At 39.9% G+C, this 14,061-nt stretch overlaps 1 protein-coding gene across 1 annotated transcript in view; it reads left to right on the top strand.

Moving 5' to 3' along the window:
- LOC134442946 (NACHT, LRR and PYD domains-containing protein 3-like) overlaps positions 1–14,061 on the top strand; it is a 59,556-nt gene that overhangs the window by 26,532 nt on the left and 18,963 nt on the right. The window contains exons 11-12 of the mRNA XM_063192904.1: positions 3,961–4,074; positions 4,605–4,700. Of these exons, the coding sequence (XP_063048974.1) occupies positions 3,961–4,074; positions 4,605–4,700 (210 nt within the window). The remainder of the gene's footprint in view (positions 1–3,960; positions 4,075–4,604; positions 4,701–14,061) is intronic.

Raw genomic sequence — 14,061 nt, 5'->3', positions numbered from 1 at the left:
ATCTGCATAAATTCACTATTAATACCTCCCAAAGTGATACAATTAGTGATTATGTTGTCCATGTATTACAGCTGATATGAGAGTACAACAATCCCCACATTTATTTTATTAGTTTTTCTCTAATATTAAAAAATATCATCAAGAGTGGCATTTGTGGTGTTCGGGTCCAAACCAACCCAAAGAGATTTATAGCAGGATAAAGACCAAATGTCAACTAAATTAGTTTTTCAGTGCATAAAATTAATGTTTAAATATGTTGACTTGGTGTTTTTCAATATTTATATGATTTTGGTGTGGTAAATATACAAAATAACAATTCTGTCAGAGTCACAGCTATTTCGCCAATCTAATGCAAAGGTATTGGAAATGAACACCTCAATGAACATGAAAAAAGTCACACTATTCATCTGAATCCCCTATGCCATGAACATGGACCATTATGTCTTTGCCACATCAACTTTGTGGAAAGTATAAGACCAGTTCTACAGGTTTGGGTGCCATTATGAATTTTTGATACGTTTTTTGGAAAAAATAATGTGCAAAAATGTATTTTGCAAACAAATGTGCAAAAAATATCATTATATAATGCAGAAATGGATTCCCTGACCATGAAAACATATGAGTAGATACCAGAAATACATCTGTACTCCTTTCACAACAGGAGATATGACATATTGTAGTGTATGGGACTGTCCGGCGGCCATATTGGATTTGTAATATCAAAAAGCTGGCAAAAAAAAAGTTCAGACAAGAAATATATTTTCCTCACCATAAATCACCAAACTGAAGACAAAGGGCAACCAACAGCTTTTCAGAAATGCATAAAACAACCAAAAATCTATACCGGGTCAATTTTGACCCCCGAACACCACAGATGTAACTTTTTTTTTTTTTGGACCTTTAAAATTTACTAAAATGATAAAACATATTTTTTTTGTGTTGAAATGATTGTGACTGAGGATTAGATGAAGCCGTATTCCAAGAAAATAAAGGAAAGTGTGTTTTTTTCACACTAAAACTTGAAAACGGGTCAAAAATGACCCGAACACAACATAAGGGTTAAATATATTGGTGTGAGATTTGAATGCAATCCTATGGAGAGTATCATGATCTGCTTCGGTAGTCACAGTGCATGTTAATATGCATGTTTCTTTTAGGTGTATTTCAGATTGTCAATGTTGACAGCATTCATGCATTCCCAAACCATGTCAGTCCCACTACCATGCTTGGCTATTGAGATGATACACCTTTTTTTGTAAAACTCACTTGTTTACCACCACACATGCTTGACACCATCTAAAGCAAATGTGTTTATCTTGGTCTCTTCAGATCACACAACATGGTTCCAGTGATCCATATCCTTGGTCTGTTCATCTCTCTTGCATTACATTACATTGCATTACATTTTGCCGTCCAGCGGGTGGCACTGGTTCACCAGGCTAACTCCACGGGCCAAATATGGCCACCAGGCCTGGGTTTGACATCCCTGGTTTAGATATTAGATATAAGATATTTTATTCCTGCAGCAATCAGACTTTTTAACAACAGCTGAGTGCTTTTTAGTGCTTTTGTAATGTTGTGGTGATTCTTTGTGTGTTTTTATGATGGATTGTTTCTTGCTTCCTATTTATTTTTAGCTCTTATTTATGATCTGTTTGTCTTGTAACCTGATCTCAACATGCTACACTCTGAGATGTATGATGAAATCCAAGGCACTCTTCGTCTTCATTAAAAAGCTTTTAATTAAATGTAGCTAGTTCATATTTGAACATAAAAATTTGCTAACATGTTTCGGCCAAACATTGGCCTTCATCAGGGCTTTAAAAGAGTTCAAACTTCCCCACTTCCCTTTATGCTTTTTGCGTCATGCTTGGGTGCGCGTCTCCAGTCCATGCGCGCCAACGGGTCTCCAAAGCTTGCTTGCGCATGTACCCAAAACAAACATGGTGGATTTCATTCTGCCCTTACAGCAGTATTACTGAGAACAATTTCAGCATAACTATATTGCAAGAGAATTCACCATTAACATTAAATATACAGCTCAAAGAAATGCCACCATATCAATACAGTCATTTAAACCGTCATGGCATTTAAATTGTGTATCCACCGGCTTTCCTTCTGGTTGAGTAATTTCTGTCTATCTCCTCTTCTTGTGCTCAAGGGGATATGATCAATGCCAATAGCCGTGAATGTAACAGGGGCATTAGCATGTGAGAATGCAGTGTGGTTCATGGTTTAAGGGGTACCAGGTGGCCAAGTTATATCTTGTCAGAAGGATCTGAAGGCGTGCTTTAATAGCAAAAATTACTACCGTAAATCCTCTAATATTGGCCGGGGCCAGTATTTACTCAAGTGCATCTTGGACCAGGCCATAATTGGAAGGAGGCCAGAATTAGAGACAGGCATATATTCCTATTTGAGCAAAACAGACTACCAGTGGAATGAATAAAACCATGTGTCTACCGTATTTTGAAACAATAAAATACTTGGTTCATTTATTGAAAAAATAGACTACAGTTACCATAACAGTTACGGTATGGTGCGAGTGACTAGGAGACCATCAGTCCATTTCTTACTCACGAGGCGTGTGTCCCTTCCTCCTCTGTTTGTCTTTCCTCCCGTTCTCGCCTTGAGCTTATGGACATGAGATGCGGCAACGTAATTGACATTGAAGGTCGTATTTCCAATATCTGCTGCTGTTTCACTCCCTATTTTACTCCAGACTTCGCAAGGCAAACTGTTTCCTGCTGCAGCCAAATGTCGGGGAAATATACATGCAATTTCTGTTCCGGTCCGTATCTGGTGTGAAGCACGTTACTGAAATATGAAGGTTAAGCGAGGTACCACATTATTGTCTAATACTGCAGCGTGCCTCCTATTTTTCCTCTACTGGCAACGCATAGTAAAAGTTTGACCGCCAAATGCATTTACGACGAGGGCTCTCACAACTTTGCAACCAAGGCAAAGACTCTTTCTGTATGAGCACGCTCCCTCTGCCTCTGGCTGTATTCTGGGCTCGTGTTGTTGCTAGGTTACCGAAGCGTCTGCAGGAAAGCTACTGACCGAAGCGGTCGCTCTCACACAGCTGATATTAACACACTGCTCATATGTAATAATTGGCGTGTGCACCGTTTGTTTTATAGTAGCAAATGAGTCCTTTTTCGGAGTGAGGAATTATGTCTAATGTTAAACAGCTTAATGATTACAGTTGTGGATTTTGAGAACAACGTGAGATATCCGGTAAAGGGAAAAAAATCATTGATTCTATTTTTAGACCCGGCCTGTACAAGAGACCGGCCCCAATTTACCTCTGCTGACAGCGAGACCGGCCAATATTAGAATCCCGGCCACAATTAGAGGATTTACGGTATGTCCTCTCCAACTGCGTGGTTGGACAGCACAGAGTGGGAGAGTGCCTGATTTGCAAAGTGTGCCCTGCCAATTTGCCTTGGAGTTTCAGGCTGGCCCAGCGCTGAGCGCACTGTGATCGTGCCATCTGCAGGAGGAAGGCCCGCGCATGTTTCGCAGGCAGCTCTCGCACATTTTCGCCCTGCGCATACGTCGCGCATGGGTAGATGTGCGGGTCTGTTATGATGTTATCTCCTGACGTTATGCTTGTGACATCTGGTGGCCCACCGCAAGTGTAGACCTGTGCGGTTGCAAAGACACACACACACACACACACACACACACACACACACACACACACACACACACACACACACACACACACACACACACACACACACACACACACACACACACACACACACACACACACACACACAGCACTGGGACAGGCTGCTGTTAACAGGTTGTTCTCTGCTTGTTGTGTAGGTCTGGTCCTGAGGAGGGGGCTGCTGCCTCCAACATGAGTGTCTCTGAGGAACAACACACACAGAAAATTACATTACCGCTGTGGTCAATTGTAAATCTGATTTTATGTTAACATTGTTGCAGTCCACTTCAGTTGAACAAGCCAGACTGCCCTGTACCCAGCTGTGTGTCCATGAAGAGTGACCAGTCCATGGTTCAACCACTACGGTTTGGAGCAAGACACTCCTCTGATCAGAAGTAAGACACACATCAAGGAAAGGCACCCTTGTTGTTTCATTCCCATTCAATATTTTCAAGCTATTCTTTCTTCATGAGGAAAGCATGGGAGCAAGTGTGTGGATAGTTATTTTTACAGATGTTCAGCCCTTTTGTGCTGCACCTGCAGTTTAAATATGTGCACCACTACCTCTTTACATTACTGTCATACACATTGGTTATCAAGAATAGCTGATCTTGTATTTGGGAGCCTTGGACATGTGGATAAACTCCAACATGTGGATCAACTATGTGAGCTGTCTAAAACACATATCTGTCATGATGAGTCATGTATTAATCTGGAGATGGAGATAGCATAATGTCTCCATGCTGGACTGGATCACACATAATGAACCTACAGAACATTTCCATTATTGCAAAAGCAATTAATTGGTGTGTGTGTGTGTGTGTGTGTGTGTGTGTGTGTGTGTGTGTGTGTGTGTGTGTGTGTGTGTGTGTGTGTGTGTGTGTGTGTGTGTGTGTGTGTGTGTGTGTGTGTGTGTGTGTAATAGTCTAATACTTTTCTCTGAAGAAGAAGGAGAGGTGGATGGTAGCAGAGAAGAGGAGGAAGAGAGAGGAGAGCTAGATGGATCTTCTGCAGAGCAGAGGTGAGCTGCTGTCCAGTAGTCCTTACTAGTCTATGATCATGCCCATATGGAAAAGATGTACAAAATTCATACACAATTCTTACAAGTTTTATATGAATTTTGAAAGATTTCATATGACATAATTTTTTGTAGTTTCTTTGGTAGATTAGTGTAAAATGAAACATAACATTTTGACAACTGCTGCTTTAGAATTGGGGGGATTTCTCACTTGAACTGAGTTAGGGGGTCCCTAAGCATGAAAAATCACAGATGTGCTCGCTCACTATAGTGCCACGTTTTTTTTACAAGGCCACCAAATATGGCCGCCATCGCCTATGATGAAAATCTATATTTTCGTGTTTTTTTTATCTTGATACACATCATGTATCAATTTTGACTAATCATTTGTGTTATATGATTCCTTTTTGACACTTCCATGCGCATAATGGGTGACCTTTGACCTTGGAAGGTCATTGTCAAGGTCCATTTTGCGATTATGAGGACTCTAAAATCCATTTCTTGCATTTTTCAACTGTTTTATGCCATTCATCAAATATGGCATGTTGACATATTTGCTGGTATTAGTATGAGTACTCGGTGTAACTTTAGTCCTTATAATGTCAAGGTCAAGGTCTTTTCTGTATTCTGAACAACCCAGTAAAACGTTTCTCCTTATAAAACAGCTCTGAGCCACATAACAATTGTCAATTTTCCTCTCAAGGCTTTTTCAACAGATTCTGGCACTTAAGTACATAATGATACAAATATTGTACCATCTTGTAATTTGAACCTAATCCAAAATGGCCGCCAAAAGTCTAAAAATGTCTCGACGATAGGGGACTCACTAGTTTGACGCCGTGTCGGCCAGGATGGGCGGGATTTGGGTTGTGTGGATGGGCGGGATTTGGGTTGTGTGTATTCGTGGATTTGGGAGCTCGTGCACAGCTGTAGTGCTGGGTGGTTTTGTCGATACACAAAAACATTAGGCTACTTTAATTCTCAATCGGCGTGCACGAGGGTTGTTTTGTCCACATACAAAAACATTTCTTGTTTTGTCCACATACAAAAACATTTCTTTAATTCTCAATCATAAATACGCCTCAATTATAATACGCCTCATTTTCAATTCTAAATCAGTGGCACACGGCAAACTGTTCGGCTAGTAACGGTCTAATAAATTGCATTGCCAGACTATTATGGCATACGGCTTAAACGGTAACAAGGTTTTTTTTATTATTAGGTTATGTTGGCCACCTACAAAAATAATTATTTAGGTTAATCCACAAACTGCTTATAGACCTCGTTTGCAATAACGGGGCCGACTCAAGGCAACTGCGAGCAAACTTAGAATTTAGAACTCCTAATATGCCTCGTTTGCAATAACGGGACTTTCTGGTCTACTATATGCTGATAGATAGTACATTGCATTTGACCAAATAATGTACACGTTGGCCACCTACAAAAATAGTAATTACAAAGTATTACAAGTATTACAGTATTACAAAGCTGTAATAATTTAGCTTAATTCACAAACTGCTTCTAATACGCCTCGTTTGCAATAATATTGACACAAAGCAACTACGAGCCAATTTCCAATCTTAGAGCGCTGATGCGTCTAATATGCCAGCAATAACGGACCTTCTGGACTCAAAGCAACTGCGAGCTTCTTGTAAAGATCTTGTCAGGATAAAGCAGATGGAAATTAGCTATATAGCTATAATCTGGCACAAGCCATCTTTTTACTTCTGTAATCAATGTGTATTGTGCATGGTCCCTGTTGAACTAAACGAAATAAACTAAACTAAACTAAGTTGCATCGGCCTAAGGTAGGCCTATGCAATTTTTTTTAGGCCTATTATTTGGTTACATGTTGGCCACCTACAAAAATAATTCTTAAGGTTAATTCACGATTCAAGGCAACTGCGAGCAAACTTAGAACTCTAATGCTTCTAATAGGCCTATGCCTCGTTTGCAATAACGGGACCTCAACACAGGGTACGTTTAACAAATAATTAGGCCTAGCTGCTAATAAAAATGTGGTTGCATCAGGGTGTCGTTTGCAAAATTACTTGAATGTGTTGTTAAAATAGCTTATAGGTCCACTAGTTCATTTGATGTGTAGCCTACTACATCAACTGAAAACACGGCTGAATCTCAAGTGCGCCATTTGCTTTTCTGCACCGTGGGGCAGCTGTCACTCTGAATGATGTAAGGCGCAAGTACAGCCCTCTCGGGCGACACGGCGTCAAACTAGTGAGTCCCCGATGATAGCCTGCCCTACAGTAACTAAAATCTTGTGGGTGAACATGGTCTAAAGGTCTGTTGTTTTGCCCAATTGGGTGGTTTATAATGGGATAAATAAGATTCCATGGCTAAAAATTGCCACTCAACTTTTTCATAAAATCCAAGACTACAAAGTGTCATATCTCATCTTCTGGAAGAGCTACAGCTGTAATTATGGTGTCTGTTCAAATGTTATTGTGGTCAAGGAATTCATTTATGCAGGTATTTTGCAAATCTCTGTGTGTGTGTGCGTGTGCATGTGTGCGCATGTGTGTGCGCTCATGTGTGTGCAACTCATCACCAACATCATTCTCCAGAGCACATTCTCTATCATTCAGTTCCATACATTTCATTTAGAAGACACTTTTTACACAAGTGACTTACAAGGAGGACATTCAATTAAGTACAGAATATGGGGTAAGTTCAGAGTACAGCAGTACACAAGTAATGAAAAATCACACATTCACTATCATTCACTTCCCCACATTTTTACATTACATTACATTGCATTTGGCAGACGCTTTATAACCAAAGCGACTTTCAGAAGAGGACATAATCAAGCCAACATCACAAGCAAATACAAAGTGCACAGGAGATATACAGAACAACAAGTGCAATTACAAAGAGGGGTTAGTTATTTTTTTTTTTTTTTATTTATTTTTTTTTTAATAATAAAGAGGAAATAATGAGAACACACACACACAAACACACACTCACAAACTAAACTAAACTAAACATAATGTCAGGATTCTGCCCTGGGGCAAGGCCAGTTCAATCATTAGTCTAGTAGATTCTCTCGAAAGAGGAATGTCTTTAGTTGTTTCTTGAAGGCTGCAAGAGAGGTGCTTAGTCTTGCTGCCTCTGGGAGACTGTTCCACCACTTGGGAACCACAACGGAGAACAATCTTGACTGGGAGTACCTAGAGCGACTGGATGGCAGAGCCAGGCGGCTTGTGCTGGATGAGCGCAGATCTCTTCCAGTAACATAAGGCGTTAGTAGGTCCTTCAGATAAGCTGGGGCCGTTCCTGTGATGGTTTTGTAGGCAAGGGTCAATGCCTTGTGCTTGATCCGGGCGGCGATCGGTAACCAGTGCAACTCAATAAATAGAGGAGTAACATGGGTCCTTTTGGGTTGATTGAAGATCAACCGTGCTGCCGCATTCTGCCACATTCACCTCTATACATTCACTGTCATCCATTACAGCAAATTCACTATCATTCACCATAGCAAGCACATTCACTATCATTCACCTCCACGTATTCACTATCATTCATCACAGCACAATCACTATCCTTCACAATCACTACCCTTCATATTCATCTACAATTAAAAGCACAAATAAAGAGCAAAGTCTAGAGGAAAGTCTTGTTGTAGACTATAAACAAATAATTCCAACTGAGAGAAGTCAAAGAGAGCTTTGAACCATCTATGGTGTATTAGGTAGATGGAGAGGACACATTTGGTGGGATTTTTGAAAGGTTTCTCATTTTCTAATAAATATTATTGTGGGTCAGCCCTTCGATTGGGAAGTCCCAGTAGCATTGACATGTCATGTTCTAGATTAAAACAACAGCTGTCTTGTATAATGATAGCCACCTGGTAGCTGTTCTGCAAGTAGCCTACATTGCAGGTCTCCATTGTCAGAGAACAGAGGGACAGGACCCAGCTTTTTAGTTCACCGGGAAGCATGTAGGGGTGGGTATTGGCAAGGGGTTCACACCGATACACCATACACATGCCACGACTCCTAATTTAGTTCAAGTCAAAAATGATTATGATCATGATTTGAAGCTTGGAAGCACTATCACATCATATCATCTGGTTGTTTTCTGGACTGAAGGGTAACAGAACTTTAAAAGGGCGTTTCATGATACTGCCTCCTTGCATCAAGATATAGTAGCGTGCGTGACTCTGTATATCACGATTTCTCAATTCGATACCATATTGTTACAGCCCTAGCAGCATGTCCTGAGCATCCTCTCAAAACCCATGGCAGAGAGAGTAGGGAGAGAGAGGTTCCATTGGCCCATTGTTTCCGGGTTCTATTATTGCAAGGGGTAGGGGGGGAAATCCCCCTTTAGGCAGACCTAGGCTGTTCTATTCAATGCTAGGAGTATTATGACACGCCCCTTTAGGCAGACCGGAATCTGGTCATGTTAGGTGCCCATAGAAACCTCTTACATTGGCATATCTCTATATACTTGAAGAATCTCTGCCCATGTGTTCACAGATACTACACTCGCCTCCAAAAGAGTTGTCATCTATCCATCTGTTTGGAATAACAGCTAATAACCTGACTTTCAATTAATCACTTGACTTCAGAAGTCACTCATATGAAAGCTACAACCCTCCCGAATGAAAATGTATGCACAAAAATAAATTTCATGCACCAAAGAAAGATTGACCCTTTATTGAACACAGACAGGGCAGATTTTCACAAGACAAAAGTTTTGTCGCCTATCGAACATAATGTGAAAATTAGCAGATAAGTCACTTCAAAACACTTCAAATGCGCAGATCGGGTGTCATACTTAATCACTGAATCACTCTCACCTCTCCAGAAAATCAACTTTGGCTTTAGGTGTATGTTTAGGGTCATTGTAATCATGGAAAGCAACACAATGAAAATCAATGGAGTTCAATGAGAGATGGTGACATATTCGCTATTCATAGAGCAATACATGTTTAACTTCATGATTTAATCAATGATAAAAGCCCTCAAACACCTGCAGCATGCATGCAGCTCCTCATAAGAGCTGTATCTGTACCATGTTTCACTTTATACACCATATTCTTTCTTTCTTCATATTCTTCATCTCCAACACCATATAGTTTTGATGCTATCAGTTCTAAAATGGTTGATCTTGGGATCTTGACTTCAGAGTATGAGTCCCATTAGCCTTCATTTTTGTCAGAATTAGGCCCGACATACTCTTGGCTGGCTTTTTTGAGACAGGACAGTGGGAGAGACTTCTTAGGTGTTAAAGGTGAAGAATTTGGAAAAAATACATGGTGCCTAAAGTCAAACATGGGAGGGATACAACTCTTATGTGGAGCTGCATGCATGCTGCTGGTGTGTAAGGGCTTTTATCATTGATTACATCATGAAGTTAAAAATGTATTGCTCTACGAATAGCAAATATGTCACCATCTCTCATTGAACTCCAATGATTTTCATTGTGTTGCTTTCTATGATTACAATGACCCTAAACATACACCTAAGGCCAAAGTTGATTTTCTGGAGAGGTGTGAGTGAATCAGTGATTAAGTTTGACACCCGATCTGGATATTTGAAGTGTTTTGAAGTGACTTATCTGCTCATTTTCACATTATGTACGATAGGCGACAAAACTTTTGTCTTGTCAAAATCAGCCCTGTCTGTGTTCATTAAAGGGTCAATCTTTCTTTGGTGCATGAAATTAATTTTTGTACATACATTTTCATTCGAGAGGGTTGTAGCTTTCATATGAGTGACTTCTGAAGCCAAGTGATTATTTGAAAGTCAGGTTATTAGCTGCTATTCCAAACAGATGGATAGGCGACAACTCTTTTGGAGGCGAGTGTAGGTCACCGTGAACATCACCTCCAATTACCATGACACAGACATGGGCAGATAATGCCATCTTGATAAATTGTCATTACAAAGCCATCTTAAACAATGTCAGGTTGACAGTAAAAAAGTGACATAATTGACCGCATGATAATTACCGCAGTCATCACAGACATACAGTAGATATGATAATGTTGGTCTTTTGAAGCTGAAGAACTCAGAGCGAAAGCGTCTGCTGTTGAAGGCCATTGTGCCAGGGCACAGTGTGCTCACGCCTAACTTTCCAGATAGCAGAAAGGCCTGTGTGCTATCCATAAGCGATATGTGTTTTTATGATTCATCACCACTGTAGACATGGAGACGACATCTTCCATAACTAAGTATCATACTTGTATTCGTGTAACCTGCTGACATGAGGAAGACGATATAAAAACCGTTGCCACCATTTTGTCAATCATCGTTTTTGCCTGTCATTCGCCAGAGACAGGATGCTGCCTAGTTAGTGAGACACTGTGAGACTTTGTCTCATTTTTCATTTCCTTTTAACCTTTATTTTTCTTCCACTTTCACTTCTTTTATTTTTCCTTTAATCCTTTTGTAATCTCACTTTTTCTATAATAAATTGTATCCTCAAGACTTATTTTATCTCTGAAAATGAGTCAGTTAAAACATAACGCAGAGCATTCAGCCTTCAATTTTTATTGGAGAAGGGAATTTTGGAAACGTCCAAATTCTAACAGGGTGTCAAGTGAAGTGTTACCTTAGTGTGTTACATTTTTGGCATTTGTAAAACTGCATAGTTTTGGGATCTGTAGACAGAGACACCGAAGAATCAGAAAAGCTTTGTTTGATGATAGTAAGTGCTTTTGTGTGTTGCAAGTGGTCCATTAGTTCACTAACCATGGATGAATGTTATTTGCTGAGTCTTGGTGAGTTGGGGAAAGTATGAGGTCAATAACAATAAGGACATGTAGCATTTTAAGACAGTTCAAAGGCTCATTCATACAAATTCATTTGAACCAGTTCCCTACCTTCATGGAATATTCACGTAAAATATATATATATATATATATATATATATATATATATATATATATATATATATATATATATATATATATATATATATATATATATATATATATATATATATATAAATACTGGTATGCACAGTAAAATGTTCCATTTTTATGTATCATCACAAAACATACAAGACATTTTTCAATTAAAAGCTTTCTATGCAAATTAGCTTAATCTAATGAAATAAGCACTAAGTTGTACATGTCTTCAGTTGACATGTTCATGATGGTGTCTCCTATTGTTTTGGGACTTTTGAAATCTAAAACATTTTCCATGACATGTCAACAAAGCTGCCACTTCCCAATCAAAGGGCTGATCCAAAAGTCTTTATTAGCAAATGAGAAACCTTAAAAAATCACAACAAATGCATCCTCTCTGTATGCCCAATATGCAAGACTTTGCTCTATATTTGTGCTTTTTGATTGTAGATGAATATGAATGGTGGTAACTGTGAAGGATAGTGATTGTGCTGTGATGAATGATAGTGAATGCGTGGAAATGAATGATAGTGAACACACGCGGAGTGGCCATCGGGAGATCGGGGCCTTGTCCTGGTGGGCCGCGGCAGTGAAATGAAATATGTTTTCAGTTCTCAGCCGGCCCTGAAGTCTTGAAAATGCACCATTGAGCACTGACTTCCAACTTTGTACATTACTGTAGAGCAGTGTTTCCCAACCAGGGGTACGTGTACCACTAGGGGCACGCGAGCACACTGCAGGGGGTACTTGGAAAAATGAAATTTTAACAAATATATGGAGGTCAGTTACATTGGGATGGTGAAAGCGATATAGAACTTGACTTAGGGGGTACTCATGGCACAACGAAAAGGCTTGGGGGTACACAAGACAAAAAAGGTTGGGAAACACTGCTGTAGAGGTTACTAACTAGCTAGTATTTATTAGGGGTGGAATGGTTCACAAAATTCACGGTTCGGTTCATATCACGGTGTCAAGGTCACGGTTTTCGGATCTCGACGGTTCTTTTTTTTAAGTTCATGATAAATGGTGCACTGGGAATATTAAACCATATTTATATAACTGCAATTATAAAGTGATGATGCGCAAGTTGAATCAGCTGTCGTCAGCTGATGTGCGCTGTCTGAGCGTTCCAAATGCCCTCTTTCAAGAGGCTAATAGAATCAGACTTATCACTAAATATCCTACATATGGTTTGTATAGGCTTATAATGTGAAAATGGTATGATTTTAATTGTGTCATCCTCTGATTGGTCTTATATGCTAATGTGTTAATCAGAGAGACTGGATAAGATACTCCTAGAATCTCTGTTTTACATATATTTTTCCGAGTAGTACATGAATTGCGGTTTGCCACGGACTGCATTTTACGGTTAGGTATGGTGTGTGAATTGTACGGTTTCAGTTTTCGGTGTGGTTTGTACCATCCCTAGTATTTATACAGTATACCAGACGGCAATACCTCACTGACGGTGTCAAACAGTAAATTGGCCACACCCCTTCTCTACTGATACTGGCCGCCAAGGGGAAAATTGTCCCGGTGGGAAAAGTCCTCCCACTCCGCCCCTGATAGTGAATGTGCTATGGGGAAGGATAGTGAATTTGCTGTGATGGATGACAGTGAATGTCTGTGTAACGGAGGCTAACTAGCAGAGTTTGCGTGGAACGTTAGTAAACCTCTCCCTCTTAAACCTCACTCCCAATCTGGGTCTGACGACACCACTGTGAGGTGGATGACAGTGAATGTGTGAATGTGAATGATAGTGAATGTGTGATTTGTCATTACTTGTATACTGCTGTACTCTGAACTGACCCCACATTCTGTACTTACTTGAATGTCCTCCTTGTAAGTCGCTTTGGTTAAAGTGTCTTCTAAATCAAGTCAAGTCAAGTCAAGTTTATTGTCAATTTCTTTACATGCACTGGTCATACAAAGAATTTGAAATTGCGTTTCTTACTCTCCCATGCAGACATAGACTAATCTAGGTAAGGACATAGACAGTATAGACATAGACAGTACTCATACATGGACATAAGACAGTATGGACGTAGACTTTGCTCATACAGACATTTAAAGTGCAAGACTGGACAACAGAAGACTTGAAGAGAACATACATTAAGAGAAGGTATTTTGTTGTGTTTTTTCTAAAAGTCCTTTTATAGCGTTCTGACATAGTAATAGTAGCATTTGAAGAAAATAAATAATTAAAAAAAAAAAAGTTTATTAAATACACCAGCAGCAGTATGTGTGTGTGTGTATGTGTTTTGTGCGTGTGTGTGTGTGTGTGTGTGTGTGTGTGTGTGTGTGTGTGTGTGTGTGTGTGTGTGTGTGTGTGTGTGTGTGTGTGTGTGTGTGTGTGTGTGTGTGTGTGTGTGTGTGTGTGTGTGTGTGTGTGTGTGTTTAGTGCAGGTAGAAAGTGCGGCGTGCGTCTGTGTGTGTGTCTGTGTACCTGTGTATGTGTGTGTGTGTGTGTGTGTGTGTGTGTGTGTGAGT

The sequence above is a fragment of the Engraulis encrasicolus genome, unplaced genomic scaffold (assembly GCF_034702125.1).
Source record: "Engraulis encrasicolus isolate BLACKSEA-1 unplaced genomic scaffold, IST_EnEncr_1.0 scaffold_26_np1212, whole genome shotgun sequence".
Lineage (NCBI taxonomy): Eukaryota > Metazoa > Chordata > Actinopteri > Clupeiformes > Engraulidae > Engraulis > Engraulis encrasicolus.
The sequence above is the reverse complement of the archived record's forward strand: the minus strand, read 5'-3'. Positions and strand labels throughout refer to the sequence as shown.